The sequence below is a fragment of the Mixophyes fleayi genome, chromosome 9 (genome assembly GCF_038048845.1).
Source record: "Mixophyes fleayi isolate aMixFle1 chromosome 9, aMixFle1.hap1, whole genome shotgun sequence".
Lineage (NCBI taxonomy): Eukaryota > Metazoa > Chordata > Amphibia > Anura > Limnodynastidae > Mixophyes > Mixophyes fleayi.
In genome coordinates this window covers 3,539,673-3,566,858 of record NC_134410.1, presented here as the reverse complement: position 1 = coordinate 3,566,858, position 27,186 = coordinate 3,539,673, and the positions used below count along the sequence as shown (strand labels likewise).

At 40.2% G+C, this 27,186-nt stretch overlaps 1 protein-coding gene across 1 annotated transcript in view; it reads right to left on the bottom strand.

Moving 5' to 3' along the window:
* KLHL4 (kelch like family member 4) overlaps positions 1-27,186 on the bottom strand; it is a 93,881-nt gene that overhangs the window by 36,434 nt on the left and 30,261 nt on the right. Inside the window, exons 2-3 of the mRNA XM_075186233.1 lie at positions 3,588-3,758; positions 2,182-2,318 (exon numbers count right to left, since the gene is read on the bottom strand). Of these exons, the coding sequence (XP_075042334.1) occupies positions 2,182-2,318; positions 3,588-3,758 (308 nt within the window). The remainder of the gene's footprint in view (positions 1-2,181; positions 2,319-3,587; positions 3,759-27,186) is intronic.

The window sequence follows — 27,186 nt, the reverse complement described above, 5'->3', positions numbered from 1 at the left end:
ATAACAGTAGCTAAAGCACTGCGTAATCCTGCTAGACTGCCAGTATTACAAAGGAGGAAGGGTTGAATCGGGTTACCTTTCATTTATGATTTTAGATTAAAACTTTTTTAAGTCTAAGAAAACTTTCTCTAAAAAAGAGGAATTGCTAGACATACTGATGTATTATGTATTATGTGAAGAAATCACATAAGAATGACAACAGTTATAGAGGAGAAGATTAGTTCCTTTACCCGTCAAACCCAAAAGAAATTGGATAATTTTCTTTAAGAGCGATGGTCATTAGGGGAGTAAGACGTTTCTTTTTAATTAGTTACTTAATTACAAAAAGTGTTTGGTAAGCCCAGGAGAGGGTCTGGGAAATAGCAGGTCCAGTATGCTAATCGCTCAGTAGGCAGTGCCTCCCCTCCCCTCAAAATTTTGCTATGAAGCCCGACAATGAATCCACTCCTCCTGGTCTACAGATTTTGAAATTTGTTTCAAAGTGGTTTTGAAATCGGTTCATCAAACCGTTTTCAAAATTTAAATGCGATACATTTTTAAACTAGAGGTAGACAAAAATAAATTGAGATAAATTCAAGCAAGTCAAACAGGTTTCACCACGATGGACTCGATTTAAACATGTTTCAGATGAAATGCCCACATTGTTTAGACTTTTTAACACTTTTCCAAATGAACGGCAAATTCGAACTTCAAAATCAAACACATCGAACAAAGCGAAAGCTCAATGTTTTAAAGAAAAATAAATAAATTAAGAATACTATAATATGTAGCCGTAATAGCTTAAACATGGTCGAACCCATACATTTTATAGTTTATTTTTATGTCTTTTAACTGTAAGTTGCGAACTTCTAACTCAAACCTAGTATTTATAAAACACACAATGGCGGTTGATCCGAGAATTAATTTCAATGTTTTTGGCTTCGGTTCAGCTAAAAGTTGGAGTTTGACCAATTGAGCTGGTTTAAGCTGATTTTGAATTGGATTGAACAGTTCGAGAATCTCTAATCTAGATTACTGAGACGTCAACATTCCACAACTTTAGGAGGACCTGAGCCCCCCCCCCTTCACCCTAGATCCATCGCCGTAAGTCTAATTATAGCAGCTAACATGATTCCTCTAAAGTTGACACATGTAATATAGCATAGGAAAAAACAGCAAACCTAACAATGACTTATGTGCATATATTGATGTGTATGTCTGAGGTTTCACTTTTTATCCGAATAAAATAATAATAATAATAATAATAATATTATAAATAATAATAATAAACAATGGTTTTCTCATTTGATTGCCTGTTTTTTTGCTAATAAAAAAGGAAGGATATTTATTTTGCTACTAACCCACAAAATACATTGTGGGCAGCGCAGTGGCACAGTGGTTAGCTTTGCTTTCTCACAGCGCTGGGGTCATGGGTTCGATTCCTACCAGGGTCCTATTTGTGTGGTGTTTGTATGTTCTCCCCGTGTTTGTGTGGATTTCCTCCCACAGGCCAGAAACATCCTGGTAGATTTGTTTTAATTCAAACAAAAAATGAACCCTTATATGTCTGTGTACAAATATTGTAAATATATTCAAGATTAAATGTACAGTATAGAAAGACAGATATCACTAACACATATGGCAGAATTCAAATTTGGATTTTGTTTGTTAGTAATACCTACATGTTGCATGAGACATGATCAGCACCTGGAGAGTTTGAAGATTGTGTCATGTGAAGCGGCTGGTCCATCCTGCCCCTTCCCCATGCACACAGTGACATTATATTTTATTGGGGGATAAAGGTACATAGCTTGCTCTCCTTCCCTCGCTCAGTACTGCATGCAAGAGGAAGAGCAGTGTGCTCACACAGTGCAATCACTGGGCGCTTCCTCCTGCAGACTTTGCAGAGCAGGTCCGGTGGCTGGGACAGGGACAAGAAGTATGTTGATTCGAATAGAAGTGAGGCTACAGGGTAATATTTTTTAAGTTATTTCGCCACCCCTTAATTGTCCTTATTATGACTCTCCTCATAGTGGGAAATGTTCCAGCCAGTCAAAAAAAAGAACTAGGAAGATATAAACAGTTGGAGCCAAATTATTATAATGTGCAGGGGGAAATTATTGGGATACATTCCAAAGTCATAATTCTGAGATTTTATTATAAATGACATATAAACCTTCCATACGTTGTATGGCTCATTACCTGTATAAGCGTAATGTACAAGGGCTTTAAGAGCATCGGGATCCACTCCTTCCATCTTTATCTCCTCTTCTTTCGCTTCACGTACGTCGTTGGTAAACATGGCGGCAAAGTAGTCGGAAACGGCGCTGAGAACCAACCTAGAAATGGAAATGGAGCAGAGTTTGAAATCTCCAGGGTAATAAATAATGGTTTATTCATTTACAAAACCTTTAGCTTCTCGAAACTGAAAGAGAATAAGTGATTAACCGTATGCTATTTTAGGCAAGACATTCACATGAACCCCATAATGTTCATTGCCCGCCATCTACAATATAAAATGCTGTCGGATATGCATGTTCATCGCCTTCAGAAACCTGCCACGCCCCCCCCCCCCCCCATTTGAGTTTCCGAAAACCAGGTTACATGTGTTGCCAGAATTTAGGGGTGAAGGAAGAAACCTTTTAAAAGGTGTGTAAGATATATCATTAGGGAATTATATGGGAAGAGCAAAATATTTAATAAATATTTGTCTTTGCATTTAAATGCACTCAAGATTTTCTCACAATGGTTTAATTCGTTGACACGTTTTAACATTTGTGTGTCGTGAAATACAACGCTCCTGTTTAAGCTCTGCCCTCTTCCACTTAGATTGTAAGCTTTTTAACGACCAGGGGCCTCCATAGCCTTTGCATTAATTTGTTGCATTTATTTTGTCTGCCTTGTATGTCCTTGTTTTATGTATGTCTTGTTTTCCTTACTGTACTGAGCTGCGGAGTGGTGCTTACAAATCAAAAATAGTAATAATAATCATCAATGACCGGAAAAGGTTTTGTATCGAGGATCGACAGGGCACAGCCCCACCTGTACAGTTTTTGGGACATTAGAAGCAGGGCCGGATTAAGGGAATGGAGGCCCCTGGGCTAAGGGGGCATCCATTCCCCCGTGATCCGAGCTGCCCGCCCCCCCCCCCCCCCACTTACCTCCTTCTCCGGCGCACTGTACGTTCTTTGCTTAGGAGATCTCGTGAGAGTGAGACTCACGAAATCTCCTCAGTAAGAAGACTACAGCGCGCCGGAGAAGGACTGCAGTGAAAGTGCTCAGCAGCACTGATCGCGCCGGGGGCGCCCCCGACCGATCAATGCAGCTGCTGAGCACTTTCAAGGGCCCCCTGGATGCCATAGGCCCCTGGGCTGTAGCCCAGTTAGCCCTATGGTTAATCCGGCCCTGATTAGAAGTCACGACGACATGATAGCTATGGAATGTCTCAGCTTGTGTCCTCATGTCTTGTAGTGGTCATGGAACAGCTTTCTGACTTCTAATATTCTAAAAATTTAGAACAGAATGTACATTATCTTGTGAATCACGCTCCAATTATGTGACTATTCATACAAAGACCGTACAGAAACTATAATGTACCCTGGGCTGACCTGTGTGCCGGTATCTTGTAGTTCCCAGCGATTAGCAGAACGTCACACAGCTGCTTCTGCTGCAGGTAGTTTTCCATCTTGCGGAAGGTCTGTTCCGCATGGTTCATACTTTGGAAGTACTCATCCGAACCACCGGAGTTCATTCTACAAGGAGAACCACTTTCTGGAAGTCTGGAAAGAAAACAAGATCACAATACAATGAGAGATCCTGAGACGGACAGTCTACAGGAACGTACTGTAGCAGATTTATCTATCAGAGTATTTCCAGATTTACCATCTTCACATATTACAGTATAATCAGAGCATGGATGAGAGTCAAATCAATGTCGCTGGAAGGTAGCTTATAACTGAGAAATCCAGACAAGATTTCAGGTTGAAATTGACACAAATTGCCTTTCTTTCTTACGTTCAGTGTTGTATGCTGATGGTGATGATGACGACTTTAGTGCATATGTGACTTTATTCTAAACATGTGCTTAAGTTGTATCTTCATGTTCTGAGAATCTGCACTACAAACAAGTGCATTAAAAAGAGTGTTGAACAAAGGGCTGAATTCTGATTGTTGACCCGAAAGTGTTCATGACAAATAAGATTCTTTTCCCCCAAAAAAATTTAAGTTAATTTTGCTTCATCTTCATACTATTAAGGTCATCAAACTCTTTTCATTATTGTATTGGTTTAATAAGGTTTACGCAATACATGAATGTATCACAATCACATGACAGGACAGGTTAGAGTAACAATTTCTTTATAGGGTTCCAGACAGAACAATTACTTAAACACGTTGGGTATATGTTTTGTCACAGAGGTGCATATGACACCACAATATCCCCACATCAGTTTGACAAGAGATTCACATCATGTCACTGCCCCTGTCACATGCAGCCCTGTCCTCACTAATACATCACTAATCTCCTGATATACTCTGTGCTGCTGGGGGACTCTGCTCCTTCCACTATATAACTCTCAGTCTGTGGCTTCCTGCTGCCTCCATTCCTCTCCTCACATCATGTCACTGCCCCTGTCACAGCACTATGCTTTCTAACAAAATCACACTAGAGGACAGGTTACTGCCTCCCACAATAGCAGCACACGGATCTCCTTAAATATCATGTGCTGCTGTGAACAACTCAATAATTTGTTTGGCTACATGTTGTTCTGTCCCTGCCCACCTATTTACTAAGGACACACAGATAAGCAGGAGATGAAGGTTGACAACAAAATGATGCAATGATCCCTAGCCAAAATTATGTTATATATGCAATAATCGAGCTACTTCTGAAAATAATAAGGATATTATATGAAGTCACAAGTAGTTCCGTGACCATATTTTATACAGATCACAAATCTGATTAATATAATATCTATAATAATTGACAGTACAGGCTGCTTACTCCTTATAATTCACAGATTTTTCTAGTGAACACTGAAATGATCAATAATGAATGATTATAAGTGATTACATCAGAATTCACCGATATTATTTCCAAGACTTTATACATATATTAGTAGCACCTGTGTATTATACACTTCTCTATTTTGTTGACTTTTCTGTTTGCATGAAAAAAATGACACTGTTTTTCATGATTTGGCCACTGCGGGGCGCTGTTCCATTTGTGTGTGGCTGGTACTTCATTTCGTTTGATTTAGAGAAATGATGGTCAATCTTTGTTCTCCATCTGTTGTGGAACTACAAGTCCCAGCATGCTCTGCCAGATAAAGTCATACAATAGTTCCTAATAAATGTGTAGGCTGCATTCTCACAAGTATTATGTTGGCACACAAAATAGCTGTCTGCATACCGGTGAACAGTGTCTCTGAGTATAAGTGAATGACCTCCACATAAGGTCATAGAGACATTTGTCAGATAAGTTTTTCCTTCTGTCATAAATATACATAAGTAAGTTATTCACCCAAACTCTGAGGTTTCCAAATGCTCCAATTAGGCACATTATTGGCAGATGTTCCATGTCTGAAACATAAGCATCAAAACGCAGGATCTCTGCACAATGTCACGTTTGGAGCCCATTATAATAAAGGGTTATTCTGAATGTCAATGAGTCTACTCTTTGTCATAATTCAGTTGATGCATGAAAGCACACTGCGTTATTTTACATCATTAACCTCCCCTAATAAAATAAACAGTCGCTGGCTGGTATAATTCTGCAATACAGACTGTTTATTTTTCATAATGTCAGGATATGTTTTCTCCATAATTGTTACACTCCATCTAATTCTACCTTTCTTTCTTCTGCAAAATATAAATTAGACACAGTGTAGCAGAATTCACTGAACTTAACTTATATTACAAGGTTTCAGGAAAGATGACTAAAACGGATATAAAATGTACCTGATATGTCGCTAATGGACGAGCTGATCCCTGTCTTATAGAACCTTATACTCCTCACGGATGGCCAAGGGGCGCACATTACCCTAAATCTCAGTAACAGGTCAAAGCTACAGTTAATGTAAGAAAGAGACATGATTTTGTCATAACACATGCGGAGGAATCTAAGTTTAGAACAAAGAAATCTGAACATTCTATGGAACGTCCTAGTGATCAGATCTCCCACCAGGGTGCAGAAGTTGTGTGGATGGAGACTGGGGCCGCAGAGAAAGGCAGGCTGAGGAGTCTGTTGCTCATCACTGTGTTATGTAATTAAATATATCCTCTATTATTAATATAGTCTGAGTGGATTCTAATTATAATATACAGTTACACACGGTATACACATATCATTCTGGAGAAAATCTGTTACAAATTGATGCCCCTCCCTCTGTGCCTTGTACTTCCTGCTATAAATCCATAGACATTTTTTAAAGTAGCTTATGATGTGGGCTGTCCCATGGGTTGAACATACTGCAACACTGAAACTCATGTAGTGACTGAGAGCCAATCAGAAGCCATCTGATGTGACACAAAGTGTCTCTGGAGCACAGTGAGCACTCTACAGCCAGCACATTGGTCTGATCTTACTCCCTAATGAATATTAATATCTGCATGAAAGATTACTTACTTCTCGGAGACGTGAAAAATGGAAACTAACATATATCTGTAATGCACAACATATGAAACACGTTTATTGATATCTGTCTGTTCAGATATCTGTTTACTGTGTAGGTTTGTCTGCTGTAACATAGTTGGATCAAAAATAATAAGATATATTTTACAAAAAATCCCTTCATATAAAACAACATTCTTCTGCAGGATAAAACTTTAATCTGAAAATTTAGAATGAAGAAGTCGTATGAAGAGTATGATTGTCAGTAAGTTACAAACCAAAGTTTATGAATAAAAATTATCAGCATAAAATTAGGCAAATCTCCAAATCACACAGCTATCGCCCTGATTTACTGCGATCATTCCCCTGTTCTATGGGTCACACAGATCTGGAATAGAGGTAGGAAACTTAAATCATGATATTTCCTCCTTTGAATAAAAAATTAAGTTGCATTTAATGTTATTTTCATTATTATGTCATATTTCAAAATAATAAATGATGCATTATGCGAGGGAAGAATATGGAGCATGAGGAAAATTGTACCATTTTCTTGGGGGGTAGATTTACTAAAGTTACTAAAAAGGGAAAGTGGAGGTGTTGCCCATAGCAACCAATCAGATTCTAGCTATCACTTATCTAGTAAATTCTAGAAAATGGTAGCTTGAATCTGATTGGTTGCTATAGGCAATATCTCCACTTTTTCTTTTTAGAAGTTTTAGTAAATCTAACCCATTGGTCTTGATTTGCATATAATTGTCCTGCCTTTCCTTGGAAATGTGACCTGTATGGTTTTAACTGCTGTACGGAGATGAGCGAAATGTTAAAAACTGTTCCACAGAATGTTTTGCTTTGCTACGCATTTCGCCACAATTTTTCACACAATTAGCTGGCGGAATTTGGCCTAAAGGTCCGCATGGATTTCCCATTATCCTTAGTGTTCTGCTCAGAATGCCCAGTCCTTCAGTATCAAAGTCGGGATTCCCCACCGACAGCCAATCAGAAGTGTTTTTTCACACCTGTAATTTGACGGAGGTGAAGCGGAGTCCTCCTAACTTTCACATATTTGTTTTCGTCATTTGTTGCCAGTGATCTTAATCTTGTTAATTACCCCAGAGTTAAGAAGAGCCCCAGCACTTTTCAGTGTGACCCTGGTAGCCTCTGAAAGGGGGGGTAACACGGGCAAACGCAGGATTTGTAGTGGGGGGTTTCCAGCATGCATGGGGGCGTGGCTATAAATTTAAACAGTGCTTGGCTGCTCTCCAACTCTTCCTATCCCCATAATATACATGGGCAATGCTGCGTGCACTACTGTTAGGTGTACGCAGTTCTCCCTTTTCAAGCAGAGCCGTGTGAAGCGGGGGCAGGGTGCAGCCACCTCAATTATACAGTTCCCTAGGCTTGGAGGGGGGTTTCCAGGCACTAGGACCCCCCCCCCCGGGTTTGCCTATGGGTAAAATCACACTGTATTTTCATGCTAATCCCTCTACAGAAACCAGCCCTGCCCTGACCAGTTTTTTCTCTAAAGCAGGTTGTCTAGCGTGAATGGTGAAAGTATAATTCAAATATTTAATCAACAGAACTTTGCACCTCAAACTCGATCCACGCAACATTTTGTGTTGATTTTACTTATCTCTAATCTACCAGCGATGAACATTAGCTAAACGCGATTCACATTGTACATTCAGCCTACGCCTTTCATGCAGCTGTAGAACAACGAGTCCTGCCAGCACAGGCGTGCTGGGAGCAGTAGTTCCACATTTACCAAATAGCCTCAGGTTGTTTAATTCGACCCTAGAGAGTAAAATCCAATGTCTGCACGTTATAAGACACATTAAAGCTGAAGTGATCTTTCCTATTCTGCTTATCATTATGTACCAGCTAGCAGACATAGGTTATATTTAGTTTTCAGTGATAACTCAGCACAATGTGTGTTTTCAACTTTAACCTGTAAGTTCTTCATGAAATAGAGAAAAGTTATTAGTGGCTAGAGGCGAAGACATAATTATATTTCAAATTAAAATTCGGCTTTGGGAATCGGGAGCCTGAAATCAATTGACCCGATCAATTCACTTTTTAGTGGACTTGAAAGTTAGGCTTGGGGGGAGTGCAGATCATATTGTTAAATAAGCCACGCCGTGTCTACTGCGCCTGCGTCACTTTGCAATTTCCTACAATCCCTGAGGTCACTGCATGAAGCGCTGATTGCTGAGTCTTCTTTTGAAAGCAATAATCCATATTGAAGGATAAATCATTAGGTAGGTTATTAAAGTGGGAGCACTTGTTACTCTTAATGGTTTTCCTAAAGGCGATCTCATTTCAAATGAGAAGCAATAAGCATATCGCACAGTACACTAATTATTTCTCCACCGTGGCTGCAAGCGGCCTGCGTTCCTCTGCGCTGCAACATTATTCTTTCAAAAGGGATCACAGAACAAACATCAATACTTATTTATCTGGCTTAACGTGGATTTATTTATTGATATATTAAAGTATTTATATTACTTCACAGCTTGTGGCATGGTAGAAACTATTACACAAATGTACAGGTTATATTTTAGCTAGTTCAGTTAAAGGAGTGGTACAGCTTAATCAGGGTTTAATGTTTTGGCTTGTATGTGCCCTCCTGCAGCCTTTACAAAATACAGTGATTTTCCTTGTTGCTTCCTTCTGTGTTTCTGAGCAATGTCTTTATATCACCAGGCACAGTCTATTTCCCACATCCACGATATGACACACTCTGTTCCGCTGTCCGCACTGGACACAGCTGTAAGAAGAGAGACGATCTGCATCACATCCCGAGATAATGACAATAAGCAGCTCTGCCTGATAATAGAAATGCATGGCTCAAAGGCACAGACTTTAAAGTAACGCAATATATTTGGTAAAAGTTAAGGAGGTAAGTGTACAAATTAAAGAAAAAGGTGTAAGAATTAAAATTTGGACAGAGAATATACTCACAAATTGAGGGGTCCTCGACTTCGTACCCCATTGTTCTGCCATTTCTGTGTATGGGGGTTTGTTGCTGGTGCAAGTACCAGTGACAGGTGGTCATGGCACCTTTATGGGTAGTCAACATGAACCATCCCCTGTAGGAGCTATTGCTGGTAGAGAGTAACTCCACCTGTTACTACAGTATAATGACCAGCAGGGAAACCAGACGCTCAGGGAGCAGAAGTGCTGTTTATTAACAGTGAATTTGGAGCACTCACTGCAGAAGTGCTGATTAATTACAACCAAGTCTGGAGCCTGAAGGCTGCCAGCCAGGTAATGATCCACAAACCTGGGAGGATTCCAGACCGACTTCCCAGCCTCCCACAGGGTCAGGACAAGCAGAAGCCGGACTAGAATCTCCGAACCTTTCTACACCCTGTGCAGGGGAAATAAACCTGGAAATACTTTGCTGTATATTACATATGTGGACAAACGTAGAATGAGGGTGGTTAATGGGGCGAGAGGGTGGATGTACAAGAGAAGAACAGAGAGCCTGTGAATGGCTGTGATATTATATAACTGGACCTGTGTCCTACAGACAGAGGAGCCGCCCTCTATGTGCGCTGATGATACGGCAGCCAATAGATTTATGAGGAACTGAAATTATAGGCTCAAAAATGGAACTAAATTTAGAACATTTCTCTGGTAGAATTTGGCCATAAATATTCAGCACAAAATTCCTCCATCATTTTGTTACGCCCAGAATTCCTCTATTATTTTGTTACACAAAGAATCCCTCCATCATTTTGTTACACATAGAATTCCTCTATCATTTTTTTACACCCAGAATTCCTCTATCATTTTCTTACGCCTGGAATTCCTCTATTATTTTGTTTTAAATTGAATTAAAATCCACCACAACTTGGCCGACAGGTACGGTTCATGGATAAACGCGTGGGGTAAAGCACCTCTTCTTCTCTATGATGTGATACAAATCAATAAATCAAATTTTCTTTGAAGCTCTTTTTCTTGCTTCTGTTATATATATATATATATATACACACATGTATGTTCGCTGTGCTCCACTCTATGCTTTAGATTAAATGAAATGCAATTTCTCTTCCATTTTATTTTTTGACACATACTATTAAACGTGACGATTGCAGATCCTCATATGTTGAATTTGTGTTGAGGAAATGTAAAAATAGCATCTGAATTTACATAATGTCTTATTTCCACAAGTGCCTCTTCCCCAGCGCACGGGCTGTACGGACCAAGAGATATGTGCAAGTTAACTGTAATTCATGTATGAATCCTCATCGTGCCCTGTATGCAAAGTCCATTCCCTTTAGTAGTTGGCTCCATATGTAATAAGTGTTTCAATATTTGCATATGTTGCAGAAGTACATGTGTCAGCCATGCATACTAACGACATAGAAATAGTTTAATGTCAAAAAGAAATATAACTATACCGTAAAGTTCAGCTATAATGGTATAATATAAACCGTGTTAACAAAATACTCCAGTTATAACTTTGGCCGCCCTGGACTTCCAGTTTCAGATTCTTCTAAAAAAATTAAATAAAGTTACATTTTTTTAAAAAAAGATAGAAAAAAAACAGTAAGTTTAATATTAAAAAGGGAAAAATACTTTATTTGTCTAATAAAGAATGTTTTCCTTTGCTGACCCCCGGCTGTCACCATCCTATGATGATAGGAGGACAACGAAGCTTCGAGGACTTTGATAAATAGGGAGAAGCCTGAAATCCAGAGAAAACTGCTGTTTTTCTCCCTATGACAAATAGACCCCTTAGTCTCTCTGGTGAGGCTTTGCGCACTCTTACTGGGGCTGAGGAAGGATAGTCCCAATCATCATCATCAATTATTTATATAGCGCCAACATATTCCGTAGCGCTTTACAATTGGGGACAAACACAGTAAACTAATAAACAGACTGGGTAAAACAGAAAGAGAGGTGAGAGGGCCCTGCTCGCAAGCTTACAATCTATGGGACAATGGGAGTTTGATACATGAGGTTAAGTCTACATTTTGCATTTCGGTCCAGCCAGACTGCAAAGGTAAAAGTGACTCATAAGCTAAATGATCCCGTCACACAACAATGTTGGTCAGAGGGTAGTTGTCTTGTGTGAAATTGTGTAACGGGTGGTATTAGGGTAAGGTAGTGAGGATAAGAGGGTGGTTGAGGAATATTATAAGCTTGTCTGAAGAGGTGGGTTTTAAGAGAATGCTTGAAAGTTTGTAGACCAGAGGAGAGTCTTATTGTGTGAGGGAGAGAATTCCACAAAGTGGGAGCAGCCCGAATAAAGTTCTTTAACCGGGAATGGGAGGATGTAATGAGGGTGGATGAGAGACGTAGATCTTGTGCAGAATGGAGTTGGCGAGTTGGGAGATATTTTGAGACAAGAGAGGAGATGTATGGTGCAGCGTTATTGATGGCCTAAAACTAGCGAGTAGTGGGTCCCAGTGCAGGGAGGCGGGGAGTAGGGAACCGGGGCCCCTGACCCTCTGCATCTGCCATGCAGAGGGCCCCATTATCTCCATGGGCCTTCATTTAGATTGTCGCACCATCCTATGGATCAGTACGATTCCGGGGCAGTTGATAGGCGTCCCCTGCTGAGCGGTGTCCTACAAGAAGCAGGTGCGCATAGCATTGAAGGGTAGTTTTGGGTGAGGGGAAGGGGGCTGAGGTCTCCTCCAACATGATGTAGCCAATCCTCCCTTCCTGCCCCCCCAGATCCCTTCCACCACAAAGCTGCAGTGAGCGCACTCTGTTCTAAACACCAAGTTGTACATATTGGGAGGTTTGTCGTATAGATTTACTGACACTTCAGAATTGTTCAACTGATTCAAACTATAGATCAGACCCACAAGACACCAGTCACAAGACGCCAATGTTACAGCTTACAGTATATATTATTATACACTGTTCGCACAAAGCTTTGTGCTTGAAACAAGTAAACACTAGGAGCTCACTAACACATACACAGTTTTATAGATGAAGGAAAATACGTATGTGACAGACAGACCCAGGGTGACAAAAGAGAGAGTTATTCTTTATAATCCAGTGAGTCATAAGTCAAACGAGGTGAAGTAGCTGCAGCTCCGCTAACAACCAAAACGGGTCCTTTATAATCTGCAGAATCTGCAGCCTGGGGGGCAGATGGTAAATTGGGGATACGGCCGTCTGCGTAGTGTAAAATCTGCACATTTGTACTGCGTAGAAATAAGGGGGGGGGGGTGCTAGATTTGGGGTTTTATGCAAAATGTGTAACAGTCAAAATGTCCCATCCACCTACTATCAGTATAAGACGTCCCACATTCATTTAAACTTTATAATTTTACTCCTGAACTCAGTTCATGTCCTACATTAATCCTGAGGGCAGATCGGGAACTATTTATCACATGATGGATCCGTGTAAACGTTTGTGATGTCGCAAAAACCCATTTGCAGCGCACTTTAGGAAATGACCCTTGTTATGTATATCTATAGGTGGGTTGATTTCACAGCCCAATCTCAAGAGAGGAAATGAAACATCCGCAGAATGTCACAAAACTAATTGTGTGAATTGTAATTTTTTTGTTGAATAATCGGTACATTCAGATAAGTAGTCACATTATTTTTTCTTTTCACCAATAGTCCGACACCGTCCTATTCATATACTGTACCACCATGCTGCAAACACTTATTGTAGAAATATAAATTACTATAATCCATATGGAGCAGATAGGTTATGATTTGAGTAACAATAAACATTTATTAAAAATTAAACCAATGATAAACAATTTTTTAAAAAAATATCATCTTATAATAAAATACAGGCTAAATCCTAATGGTTTAAGAATGTTTTATCTCTGCTGTTCATATAATAAGACTGCGGAGCTCGGTCTATATGACCGATAAGCGATGCTGATGTCATGCTCTGCACTGTACATTGCTGACAGCGGAGAACGATCTCTTCTCAGGAGAGAACATGTTGTAATAATCAGATGTATTTGGGTAAAGAGTCCCTATAATTATCTCTATATTTATCAACACCTTTAAAGTATAAACACATTTTCCACTTGTCTAGTAAGAGAGAAGATAAACTGAATATTTTATCTGGGTTAAATGTGAATTACAAATTAGAAAATTATTTACTATTTATTCCCTCAGTCAGGAAGATTTATTGTCCATGAGTTTAAGATGAATTATAGAGCAGAGCTACAGAGGATGGAACCCAGGAAAATAAGACGGGGTTACCTTGTAACAGTGCGGTACAGCTCTGGGGTCTGTTACCAGGAAACCCAGAAACTTCCAAGAGAATAAATCAATTCTGCTTTTCAGTAAACTCACACAGACATATCAGTGAGCTGCTTCTGTAACTGTTACTGTGAGGAGCTCTGCTACACAAGATAATGAGGGGTGGAATGTTATACACACAGACATATCACTGAGCTCCTTCTACAATCACTGAGAGGAGCTCTGCTACACAAGATAATGAGGGGTGGAATGTCACACACACATACACATCACTGAGCTCCTTCTACAATCACTGAGAGGAGCTCTGCTACACAAGATAATTAAGGTGAAATGTCATACACACAGACATATCACTGACCCCCTTCTACAATCACTGAGAGGAGCTCTGCTACACAAGATAATGAAGGTGGAATGTCATGCACACAGACATATCACTCAGCTCCTTCTGCTTCCATCACGGTGAGGAGTTCTGCCACACATAATAATGAGGAGGGAATGCAATAAACACAGACATGATCACTGAGCTCCCCCTGCTACAGTCACTGTGCGGAGCTCTGCTACACAATGTAATGAGGGGTGGAGTCACATACACACAGACATATCACTGAGCCACTCCTCCTACAATCTTTTGGAAGAGCACTGCTACACAAGTTAATAAGGAGGGGAATGTCATACACAAAGGCATGATCACTGACTCCTCCTACAGTCACTGTGAGGAGCTCTGCTGCACAAGTTAATAATGAGGGGAATGTCATACACAAAGACGTGATCACTGACTCCTCCTATTGTCACTGTGAGGAGCTCTGCTCCACAAGGTAATGAGGAGAGGAATGTCATACACACAGACATGGTCATTGAGCACTCCCTACAGTAACTAAGAGGAGCTCTGTAATAAAAGGTAATGAGGAGAGTAATGTCTTACACATAGATCACTGAGCCCCTCCTAATGCCACTGTGAGGAGCTCTGCTACACAAGGGGATGTAGACAATTTAATCTGCAATACACAGGAGGTGGATGTGTATTTTAAAAGTGTGACTAGTGGTCAGAGAAGAACTTATGTAATTATTAAGGATACTGATTCTGGACTAAGAGCGCGTTAATTCCCAATAATGTTATTTTTACTGAGTGTAAAGATGTCAAGAATTGTATTTGACAATGTTCAAAATTGTTCCACAAAATTTTTCCTCATTCTCTTTGTGGCTTCAAAACTTTTACATGTTTCAATGGTGGAATTTGTGTTCAGTCCTCCCCCAAACCCACCACACAGCAGAATGAACTGCCCGTTGCCAAACCAGATCTATTCGTAGACCGTAATGGGCACATTTATCATTAATCGGCAAAAGTGAGAAATAGTTATCAATCCTTATCGCAAGGATAAGGATTGAACTATTTCTCACATTTATTAAAAAGGGAACACAGAAACAGCTGTTCCGAAAAACCGGCTGTTTCTGTGATAGAAAAAATCACACTTACCTCCCTCTTCGGACGCGCTGTCTCGGGATCTCCTCTTCGTTCCTCTTCTTCCTTCAATTGCGCATGTGCAGCGCACATGCGCACAAATTCCCCACTCTGTCTCTGCGCGCTGAGTGACAGGGAGGGATCATGTGATCCCTCCACACATGCGCTGTCCAGCTCTGCTCTTCGGAGCAGAGCTGACAGCAGTGGATTTCTTCAATTCGGATGATGTACGCCAGCTTCAGCTGGTACATTAACATGACAAGTTCCCGAAAAAAAAAAAATTCGGGACTTGTTAGATTGCGGCCAGAGCAGTCACCATTCTGTTGAATGGTGACTGCTCGCAAAAACGAGATCAGGAGTGCAAAGCAGCAGATATCCATATTATCTGCTGCGATGCACCTTTAATAAATTTGCGGAGGGCACATCGGGACTTTAATTCCACGGTAAGTTTCACAGAACAGTGAAATAAACGTTATCAGAAATTCACATCTCTGCGCTCAACTGCGAAACTCAATTCATGTCAACATTCACCCCAACATCGCTCATCAATATATTTTACCAGGTACAACTGCCAGGAAGTTATTATGCACTTGTCAAAACTTGTATCCAAGTTATTCTAGAATAAAATCAGGACTCAGTAGATACTCAGCACGGTTGGCTTTGCATATTTCTATTTTCAATGCAGACAATTGGAATTTAATACAAATACTTGTTCATCTCTGCCAGGAATGATCCTGTACAATGTGCTGGGACTAACAGCTTACTTATCAGCAATGTAAAACACCAGCTTTGTAACATTTACTGGGGAAGATTCTAAAAAATCCTCCCTGGCTCATTGTCTATTACAATAAGAGACGGCGATGATTTAGGTGGAGGATTATGTTAGACGGGTGACTCATTCTTCAGGCGATCAGTTGTGTCACAGACTGCGGCAATGTGCAAAGTTATACCCCCTCTCCTGGGGTTGGATGAATCCTACAGATGTGCAGGACAGAGAAGATAAACACTTGTATCGTATGTAGATAACTGCTCACAGCTAGAATTACCACAAAGCTTAATGACTGCAACAGATACATTGTCTCAATTGTCTTTTCAGTAACATTTGGCAGAGACCCTGTTGTCTAAAGAACCAAAAATAAAAGGGAAATAACAGAGGGAGAAAATGTTTTGCTTGTTCTTAAATTAAGTTTTTGTTTAAAAAACACTAAGAGAAAAGTTTTGCTACAGATAAATATCCACAGGTTTTGTTTTTTAAAACACACTCTGCATTGTTTTTTAATGTTTATAAAACACATATACACTGGTTAGATACTAGATATCAGTGCTTGTAGTGTAACTGAACCCACTGACATTACTGGAATTGCAGTTGCATTGTTCGGAAAGTTACTTGTTTAATTTATGTTCATTTCCTCATTCCAACAACCACCAGCAAAAACATATTTTAAAAAGTCAGTAGGGACGTACCCTGAGGACTTATATACAAGGGACGATAATATTACCAGGTCATCGGCCGATGCAGAGAGGGATATACGCCAATCTGTGCAGTGTATCTTGCGTGAAATCGTCCAGAAAGTAGTAACACGCTTACAATTCACACATCTGAGTTTTATATTGCGGCCTATGAATATCCAAATATTCATCTTTACTTCTGTTATTGACACATTTACATCCTACTAACCTATAAAGTGACAAAAATTAGAGATTTAGAGCTGGATTTATGGCTATTATTTAACAAAGTCCGGGGCCGACAGTAGCTACCACCATGTATTGCCAACAAAAGCTATCACCCCGGCCTCTCTGGTGAAGGTTTCCCAATTCAAACCATGGGGAAGCCAATTTAAAATGAACAGCGCACAGCACAAGCACGCCGCTCTGGTCCTGTGATCACCATTTCAGGAGGACCGTAATATCTGCAACCGAAAAAAATGCCTTATAATTAAAACAAAGCATTTTTTTCATAAATTAAAATATATTTATTAAAATATTTTTTTTAAGATGTTTTAAAATTATTTTTATGTTTTATTGAACTGGAAAGTTCTAATTCCATTGCACATGTGAAGTCCAGCGAGTGGGTTCACGCTAGAGAGGCTCAGGCTCTGTTCCTTGAGAACCGAACACACCCAAACTTAGGGGATCCGAGTCTGCTCGGTACTTTTGTGCACCCTCAGAATCGAAAACGAGGCAAAACGTCAGGATCTCGGATTTCATGATTTTTGGATTCCTTGTTAAGATCCAACATAACGGTGGGTGGGAGGACCCAAGGACAATTCCATCTTGCACCAATTTTCTTTTCTGCCACTGCTGTGTGCCAATGTGTCCTAGATGTGGTGGGAACTGCCGTGTGTTTGTGTCATTGCTCTGTCGCTTACCATCCAGCCAGGTCGCTGCAGTATTTGTCCGAAAGTGTATGAAAATAATATTGTGACCTGCGAGGTGGTCAAAATTGACTGCAAATGACTTGAAATTAGTGTCATTGAGGTTAATAATAATGTAGGAACAAAAAAAGAGCAAAAATATGTGATTTTAGCATATTATAAGTTTTTTTTAACCTAAAAAATCTAAAACCAAAACCAAAACCAAAACACATGAGAGCGGTTTTGCCAAAATCAAAACCAAAACACGAAGCTAATCCAGATCCAAAACCAAAACCAGTTCACGAGGGTCAATGAGCATCTCTAGTTCACGCATCAGCATTGGCTCCCACACTGGCCTGGTAAAGCGTTAAGATCAGTGTTACCGCTGCCAACCACTATCACCAGGGAGCTGAGTATAACCAGCGATAGAGCGTCACCCATATAACAGCACCATCACCCGCTGCCACCACCAAGCTTCTTAATCAATCTATAGCTGCTGCAGCACCTCTTTGCTGGATGCTCTTCCGGAACTCCTCCGATTGCTCATTGCGGGTCAGGACTGCTGGGCAGCGGTCAGAGCTCTGACTCAGGTCACCGGGGGATGGATTAAAGTCTGAGCTTCTATCTGTAGGTCACAGGAACACAGCGGGTGCAATAGGAATTGTGTTTTGTTCGCTCAGATAGCTCCAAGAGATGCTCAACCGCAAAGAACTAAACCACGTGACCGGAGAGTCTATACGGACCACCATGTCTCCATCCCGCTTAACCAATCCAGGCTGCCCCCTTTATCAGTCCACCCCCCATGTCCACATGCAGCCAGATGTCTGGGCTGGGAGATCTAATGGCAGCACTAACGACCCAGTCACCCAAACTCATTCATTGATCTTGTAACAGGGGTCTAACGCCACGTCTGAGCGGAATTTGGGTCCAGGGGTTTTTGAGTCAGATTCAGGGGGTGGGGGGAGGGCTAACTAAGACTCATTGGTCTCAGAATTGGAGAAGCTGCAGCCTAACACTGCCGGTTCCTCCCTGGGGGGGCTGCAGCACCCACCACTATATATACACAGACACAGAACACCGCCATTTGTCAGATACGCACCTTGCCGGATACATGATTATATGAGGTCCCATATTCCCACATTGTGTGGGTGCCGGGGAGAGAGGAGACAGTCACAACTGGGGCATAACTCCATAATTATCACAGTGGAACTAAAACCCCAAATTGAGCTCCCCTGTGCCTCGTGCCTTGTGCCTCAGCAGAATTTGGACATCCGTTGTAGTTACGCTCCAGCATTTCAAACTTGTTAAAGCTAAGCCAATTTGGGAATCGATGGCTTAGAGAACCGAGATGTCAAATACCTAGTGCCTATTTTTTTTCTTCAAACAATGCTGAATCTGCTTTATAGCAAAACAAATGCTAAAGGCCAGAATGGTAGCACAGTGATAAGCATTGTTGTCTCACAGCGCTGGAGTCATGGGTTCAATTCCAGCCTGGGACCTATCTGTGTGCAATTTGCATATTCTCCCCGTGTTTGCGTGGGTTTCCTCCGGGTGCTCCGGTTTCCTCCCACACTCCAAAATCATACTGGTAGGCTGATTATCTTCTGGCAAATTTACCCTAGTGTGCGTGAAAGGGAATTTAGATTGTAAGCTCCATTGTGGCAGAGACTCATATAAATGACTATTTGCTCACTGTCCAATACTGTGTAATATAATTGGTGCTATGTAAATAAACAAAAATAATATATTTAATAATACTCTTGCTGTCGGGAGGGGGGGGTATTCTGTTCTTTGCACGTCTCCTCTATGGAGGCACCAGACCTGCGCTGACCACCGGTCCTCCCCACATCTGGGGGTCCGTACGATGAACGACTCAGCGGCAAAGAAGAAACAAGAGGTCTCCATCACAGATCCCCGCATCGTTAAGATTACAATAAATAAGTAATTACAAGGATAAATTACAATAATGGAATATTTAATCAAATGGACATAATGAGTTTACACGCTGACACAGTTTATGTCTAACATAACGTATAGGTAATCTATTTTACTTGGGTAATAAAAAGCAGTTTTAAAGTGGAAAGGCCCATAAATTGTATCTTGCGGCTCTTTATTCTATAAAACCCAGACCGCAATACTATTAGATATCTCAGTATACTAATCTGCACTGCTAAACAACTGGGACAAACGGTTTTATCTTAGAAAACATATATTAGCTATTAAAAATCTACGTTTGGAAACACTTTAAAACGAATTTAACTTTAAATAAAAATTTAAATTAAATAATTGAATCTGCTTAATTAATATATATTTTTTTATAGAACACAGTGAAGGCTAATTTAGTGGGACAGTCCCTACTATGGGCATGTGAGTAATACATATCACAGGACACAGAGGTCTTGTGGAGTCCATGTTTCGATGGGTCAGAGCTGTTATGGCGGCACGAGGGGGACCCACACAATATTGGGTAGTTGGTTTTAATTTGGTAGCTGATAAGTGTATGTAGTGTCTCAAATTATTGCATCCAACGGCCCAACGTGTATGTGGCTTAGTGGTTAGCACTTCTGCCTCACAGCAGCACTGTGGTCGTGAGTTTGATTCCCGACCATGGCCTTATCCGTGTGGAGTTTGAATGTTCTTCCTGGGTTTGCGTGGGCTTCCTCCAGGTGCTCCGGTTTTCTCCCACACTCCAAAAACATACTGGTAGGTCAACTGGCTGCTAACAAATTGACCCTAGTCTATGTGTGTGTGTGTGTGTGTGTGTGTGTGTGTGTGTGTGTGTGTGTGTGTGTGTGTGTGTGTGTGTGTGTGTGTGTGTATGTGTATGTTGAATTTCTGAAGTCTTCCGGACTCCCATAACAACAGACACCCGCGCGGATACAGGACTTAATTACGCAATTTGCTCCTCTATTGCACGTTGATGCAAAACGCAGCCTTGTGCACAAATGGCTGTCACCACACCACCGCCTGCACTCTCCAACTGTCCCCCCTCGACATTCCACAGTGATTGGGTTGCACCTGACTTCCAGGAGCTTCCCTGCAGGATCTCTGGGGGGGGGGGGTTAGGTGTTGGGGGGGTCATAATTTTTGTTCCACAGCGAAATGCTGATCAATAAAAATGTAACAAAAAATCAATATTTAAAATTTTTCCTTTTGATTTTTTTTTATGTTTTAGCATATGGAGTTTGTATGTTCTCCCCGTGTTTGCGTGGGTTTCCTCCGGGTGCTCCGGTTTTTTCCCACACTCCAAAAACATACTGGTAGGTTAGTCAGCTTCTGAAAAAAATCACCCTGTCCATGTGTGACTTAGATTGCAAGCTCCAATCTCTGTACAGTGCTGCATCTGATTGGTGCTTTATAAATAAATAGTAATAATATACATTCAGTCTATACTGTAAGTGGAAGATGATAATCAGCAAAACCGTTCTCTCACCCGATGCCAAAACACCAGTTGGTGAAAGTCTGAATGAAATGGAAGGGGAAGGGGGGATGATGAATAGAATAGGGACTGAGTGTGAGAACAGGACAGGCAGCAGTTTTCCTAAAACAGATTATACAAATTCTAAACTAGAACTGATTTTCTCCTATCTCCCTCATAGGACAAAAAGTAATATTTTATTTTATTACTTGGAGAGGCACAGAGAATAATACTACCTACATAATTCATACATCTTATCAATTTTTCACCAGGACTTAGCCTTAAATTATTTAAAGCCAACGGCCCGCTCTACGGCGGGGTCTTGTTTTTAAACATTTATTTAACACTTTGTTACCGGAAGTAAATGACATCTAAAGTCTCCGCGGTCAGAGAGGTATTACTATTGTAAACATGTACAGGAACCTAGTAGGTCTGCGGTGCTGGTAATGTGGTTATAATCTGGAACACCCTATAAATCAAGTACACACAGCGATACGCTCTTTAATCTACAGCACATGCGCACTGCGTGGTCCCTTCGCTCACTAGTTTTCTATGTGCATTTTAAAATATTTGTATACACTACGGATAGTTGTTGTTGTTATTTTTTGCAACATACAGTGAATGATGTCACAGTATATATTAGTATTATAGTTTTATATTGTCCCAAACGTGCTGACTGGCGCTTCTGATGTCTGTGACATCACCAGAGTCAATCAGTTGTCAATCAGCTCTAAAATACTGAATTAAAACGTTTGCACTTATTCGGTACCTCTGCGGTCAGCGCTTCCTTTAAACCATTTCTCGTCAAGTTGTTTACAATGGGAAGCAGAAACATTTCCGCACAGCACTTTTTTATTTATTTCTCCGTACTGTTTATCACTCTACACGCGTTTGAATTATCGCTCTGAACATCCGCTGTGAGTGCATCCGGAATGGTCGTGAAGGTAATCCGTGGCCGTATGTCTTTGACGATTTTTCCTTGCACCTCATAGAGGTTGGTAGGAGAAATCAGCGATGTTTGTAGACTGGACTAGCCCAGCATTGCCATGATATCCAGCGGCACATTGCGGGGATTTGAATTCCCCCTTAAACAACAGTTGCCAATAAGGCAGAACTAGGGATGGTCATTTAGAAAAGTTCGGCACTAAGAAAAACCACAGGATGCCAGGCCTAGGGGCCAAGGATTTGGATGAAGACATAAACGTCCGAGTCCATCCTCAATCGGCCTGCACTGTACGCTGATTTATTCATTCAGCCGTCACTTAGGCTAAAATATAGTTAAAAATCCATATAAAATATATGCAAGTTTGTATATGTACCAATCTATGTGTTACATGGCTAAAGATTATGTCCCAGGTTCAAAAAAAAAACCCTTGTGAACTTGATATTAACACTGCAAAGTCTATCTGCTGAGCGTGCACAGACTGAAGAACGTTACTCCTGCGTATAATTGCTAACACACGCTCAGCTTTTCGTGACGAGTCCCTACTGCTAATTAGGCAATTTTTTTCATGTATTTGCATTATTCGGAAATCTAATAATATCTTTACTTACGTTTGGCGCTTGTCTTCCATTACAACATTATAGCAAATGTGTAGTCAAAACATTTTATATTTACAAACCAATTAGCTGTGTAAACTGATGAATACAGCATTGTAATTTGTCTGCGCGACTTTTATTTCTCAATATATCGGTGCTAATTGGATGTGATTGATTGTTTGGCGCAGTCAGTGTGCAGCAAGATATATCCATATGTTCAGCCTGGGACCTATAGTTCATTTTTAATTAATAATATATTTTCTTTTAATTATTCTAAATATTCTGTAAGTATGTATAATATTTTGATAAAAATTGGAAGTACTAACATAATAGTGAATTGTGCTAAATATGAAATGTTGTTAGGATGTTATTAATTTAGTAATTAGCTGTACACAATAGTTATTAAGTTACTAATTAGTTGTACACAATAGTTATTAAGTTACTAATTAGTTGTGCGTGATATTAAGTTACTAATTAGCTGTACAGAATTGTTATTAAGTTACCAATTAGTTTTGTTAAAGAAAATCACAGAAACAACTTAGGGATCCGCTGGTTATGAATTCCTGATCTGTACATAATTATAATGGTATAATTGCTGTGATGTTAAAGTTTTTCAACCTATAACATGACCTGTAATCTACAGCATTCATATATCAACTCTGGGGGGCAATTACCTTCAACTTAGATCCATGATCTTCACTTCAAAAAAACGACTAGTAGGAATATCACTTAGTGATTGTGTTACTAATGCATATTTTTCAATACCACATTAAAGCAGCAATCCCCAAACATATATTTTTTCTTTAAATAGCCAGTTAAGTCCTTTTAAGAAAGGATTTTTCTTACCTATCCTCCTACAAATCATTATTTAATTTTCAAAAGCTCTCTGGTTGACAAACAAAATTGGCTGCCAAGACAAAGACACAGTCAGTCTGCTAGACAGACACAGGCTCCCAGCTCTCAGTGTGTCATGTGATGGCAGAGGGGGGAGGAGGAGGATGTCACAGTGCAGAAAGAGCTCAGAGCGGTGTTACAAAGCCTCTCTGCTCACTACGTCATGTGCTGTATAACTGTGGTTGCCATGGCAGCCCAGAATCATAAATCATTAACAGCATTGTATAGACAATATAAATGAAATTGTAAATACCAACATTCTTCACGTAGCCTGTGATTTATGATATATACACATACTTTATTTTTTAACGGAATTGCTTATTTAATAAAAAGAGCTACACAAATCTCTTCTAGCAAACAGCAATCCAGAAATCACATCAGTTTATATTGTTAAAAAATAAAATTTCCATATGTATATTTATGACTTAAAAAGATAAGCCCATCCTAAGACCATATTCTCCCCACTAGCCCCACCTTACCCCATTAGCAGAGTCAGAAGGTACAAGCCTAAAAGAGGAGTTAATATCGTCCACTCTGGGCTCCCGCGATGTTGGCACATCAAGTTTTTAAGAGTCTTTTTATTAAAAGGAGAAAGTCCGTTTCTCTGTAGTTTCTCGGTGTCTTATGATTTTTACCTCTTACCTACCCTCAGAATGAGGGCTGAGAAACCTGCAGGGTTGTGTATCGACTCCAAAACTACTCAGCTTTTGTGCAATCACCTGATTGGTGCAGATGTTAATGGATACGTAACATCTTATTTTATTAAGATCTCCTTGGAATGAAGTTAAAGGGTGATTGTAAGAGAAGATGAGACCTGTTGTGGGAGATACATTGTTGTTGGAGGGACAAAGTGATGGAGAATTGGCAACAACGTGCGGTAGTAAGAAGAGGGGATCCTAAACATATTATGAGAGTTTGAGGAAGAGATTAGGTCTAGATAGTGGAGAACATCAGTGATGAAAACCTGCTACTTAACACGGGGTCAGACACAGGGGCACATTTAACAAATGACGGTATTGCACTATCGTGCACTTCCTGTGAAAATAGGTGAAGGAAGTCTGCAATTGATATTTATGATAGCTCCGTTCGACTGTTCAATCTTCAAAACCACTAATTTTCGCTGCAGTTCGTGTTTTCTAACAGTCACCAACAGTATGGTGACTGCTCCTGGCTGCAATCTAACAAGTCCCGGAAAAACATTTTTTTCGGGAACTTGTCATGTTAATGTACCAGCTGCAGCTGGCGTACATGAGGAAATCTAATGCTGTCAGCTCTGCTCCGGAGAGCCGAGCTGGACAGCGCATGTGTGGAGGGATCACATGATCCCTCCCTGTCACTCACAGCTCTCTCTCTGCAACTATAGTTGCAGAGACAGAGAGGGGATCTGTGTACTGGACATGCGCACTTGAAGAGTGAGGAGAAGACCCGAAGACAGCGCTTCCGAAGAGGGGGGTAAGTATGTTTTTTTTTATCACTGAAACAGCAGTTTTTCGGAACTGCTGTTTCTCTACACGGCTGTACATAAATGTGAGAAGTAGTTCAATCCTTATCATTGCGATAAGGATTGAAAACTACTTTTCACTTTATGTGAATAATGATAAATGTGCCCCACAATTTGAAAGAGAATATGGTGAGATCGGAGCTGGGAAAGACATTACAATTGTGAGAGAAATAAGTTTGTGCTCTTGGGCTAAAAACATTTATTTCAGATTGATCCTTTTTTCTATTAAGCTGTGTCCAGTCTTTTATGAGCACGGACTTGGTGTTCCATTTTATGAGAAATCAATTGTACTTGGCACTTACCCACCTCTCCAACCAAAACCACTGCAACATGTTAGCACCTCTACGGGATCTATTCTCCAGAGCACTTTACAAGTCTCGAGGTCGAGGTCACGGAACGCTCCCTTCGCAAAATAACGGACGTTAGCCTTTATGTAACAGTCATCCGACCAGTCGGGTGCACTTCATTGCAATAAATGACACAAGTGAAATTTATTGACATAAAATCCAACTTAATGTGCCTCTGACCGCCAAGGGCTCTATTTTTCAAACTCAGAAAAGCTCCATTTCTGGTGAAACTTGGTTAAAACAGTGGTTACTACAAGTTCCTGTTCCGCTGGCTTTCACCGCACCCAGAGCCATTTGGCAAAGGTTTAACTACCGAGCTAGCAAGGTTATTCTGATTGGAGAAGTATTCGCCACTGAAGCTTGACGTCATCGCGACGTCTGTCAATAGAAATTTAAAGCGGCAATGTAGGGACCCCTAAGGTTAAGTGATTAAACACGTAACCCGACATTGCCGCTTTAATTTCTATTGACAGACGTCGCAATGACATCAAGCTGCAGTGCCGAACACTTGTCCAATCGGAATAACTTGCTGTCTGCATGGTGATCCAATCGGAGATCTCCAGCATCGGCTTCAAGGAAAGTCTGTTTATTTTCCAATCGTTTTTTCAGAAATTCGGATTTTCTTTGTAGGGTTCGTCGATGTCGGATTAGTGGTAATCGTGAAATTACCTCCACCTAATAGGCTGCTGAGTCGAGTCTTGCCCCCTGGGCTAAAATTTGCAGACTCTCCCCCTGTCTGTACCAATAGAAAAGTATTATTTTACAGAGAAAAAATAATACATATATATTTGTTACCAAGATACTACAAACAGCTGTTAGTGCTTATAACCTTCTGCAATTTATAGTGTTATTTTAAATGGGCTGTTTCTTTGACAACATAATGTTGGTTCTGTTATTGCACTTTTTCCCCAGGAATACAGTAGGGAAGAACCTTCACCAATGGGACTTTTAGCAGAATTACGTTGGAAGGAATCGTATTATTATTCTCCGGCCTACTTTACAAAATATCACCGTTACACAAGTAAAAAGTAATGAACACATTGGTTCATCTTTAGGCTTTCATTTTCAAATTTTAAGTTAATATATCATAAAGCTTGTTAAATACTATCTGTTATTGTGTATTTAAAGTTCACTTCTTCCAGCACAAAATTCAGGTTTACGGACTCGATTGCTGCAGACTTTTACAGATATAGACTTGGGTGACTTGATGTTATGAGATAAATACATTTTGTTATTAAATTGCAGGATACTATGATTCATATCCACTTTTATAGTTCACATTTTTATATACATATTATTTTTTGGAACGTTTCCCTGTTATTTTACGACAGTATAGATGAATGTAAATATTTTGACTATTTAAACAGCAGATAAGGGGATATTTTTACATACACAGGTGCCTGGATACGATCCGTGTTTTGCAGCATTGGCAAACAATTCAGACTCTGCAGATGTTAATGAGTTTTTCACAATCGTACCAAATACTTTTTTTAATATCTCAAAAAGACATCTGGTTGCATTTTTAATGCATCAAAATCTATTGCACCAGTGCGGACCGACTTATGAAACGAGGGACAAATTAAGTTGGGATTGTGGATTATACTCTGTCCAGCGTTGCAGACCTCATTTGGTGCCCTATAAATAAAGATTTATAATAAAAATAATAATAATAATGATAATAATAATATGGGGTGCAGAACTGGGCATGAAATTGTGCAAAAGTAAATACCATGTGGAGTACAGGAAAATGCAGACATACCTAGTGATCCGCACACAGCACTGTGCAAGGTACAACAGAACATCGAAATACTACATAACATATACAGTACGGCAACAAAAAGAAAATTCCGCTCAAACCATACCAATGCCCACAACACACAACTGGAGTCTGAAA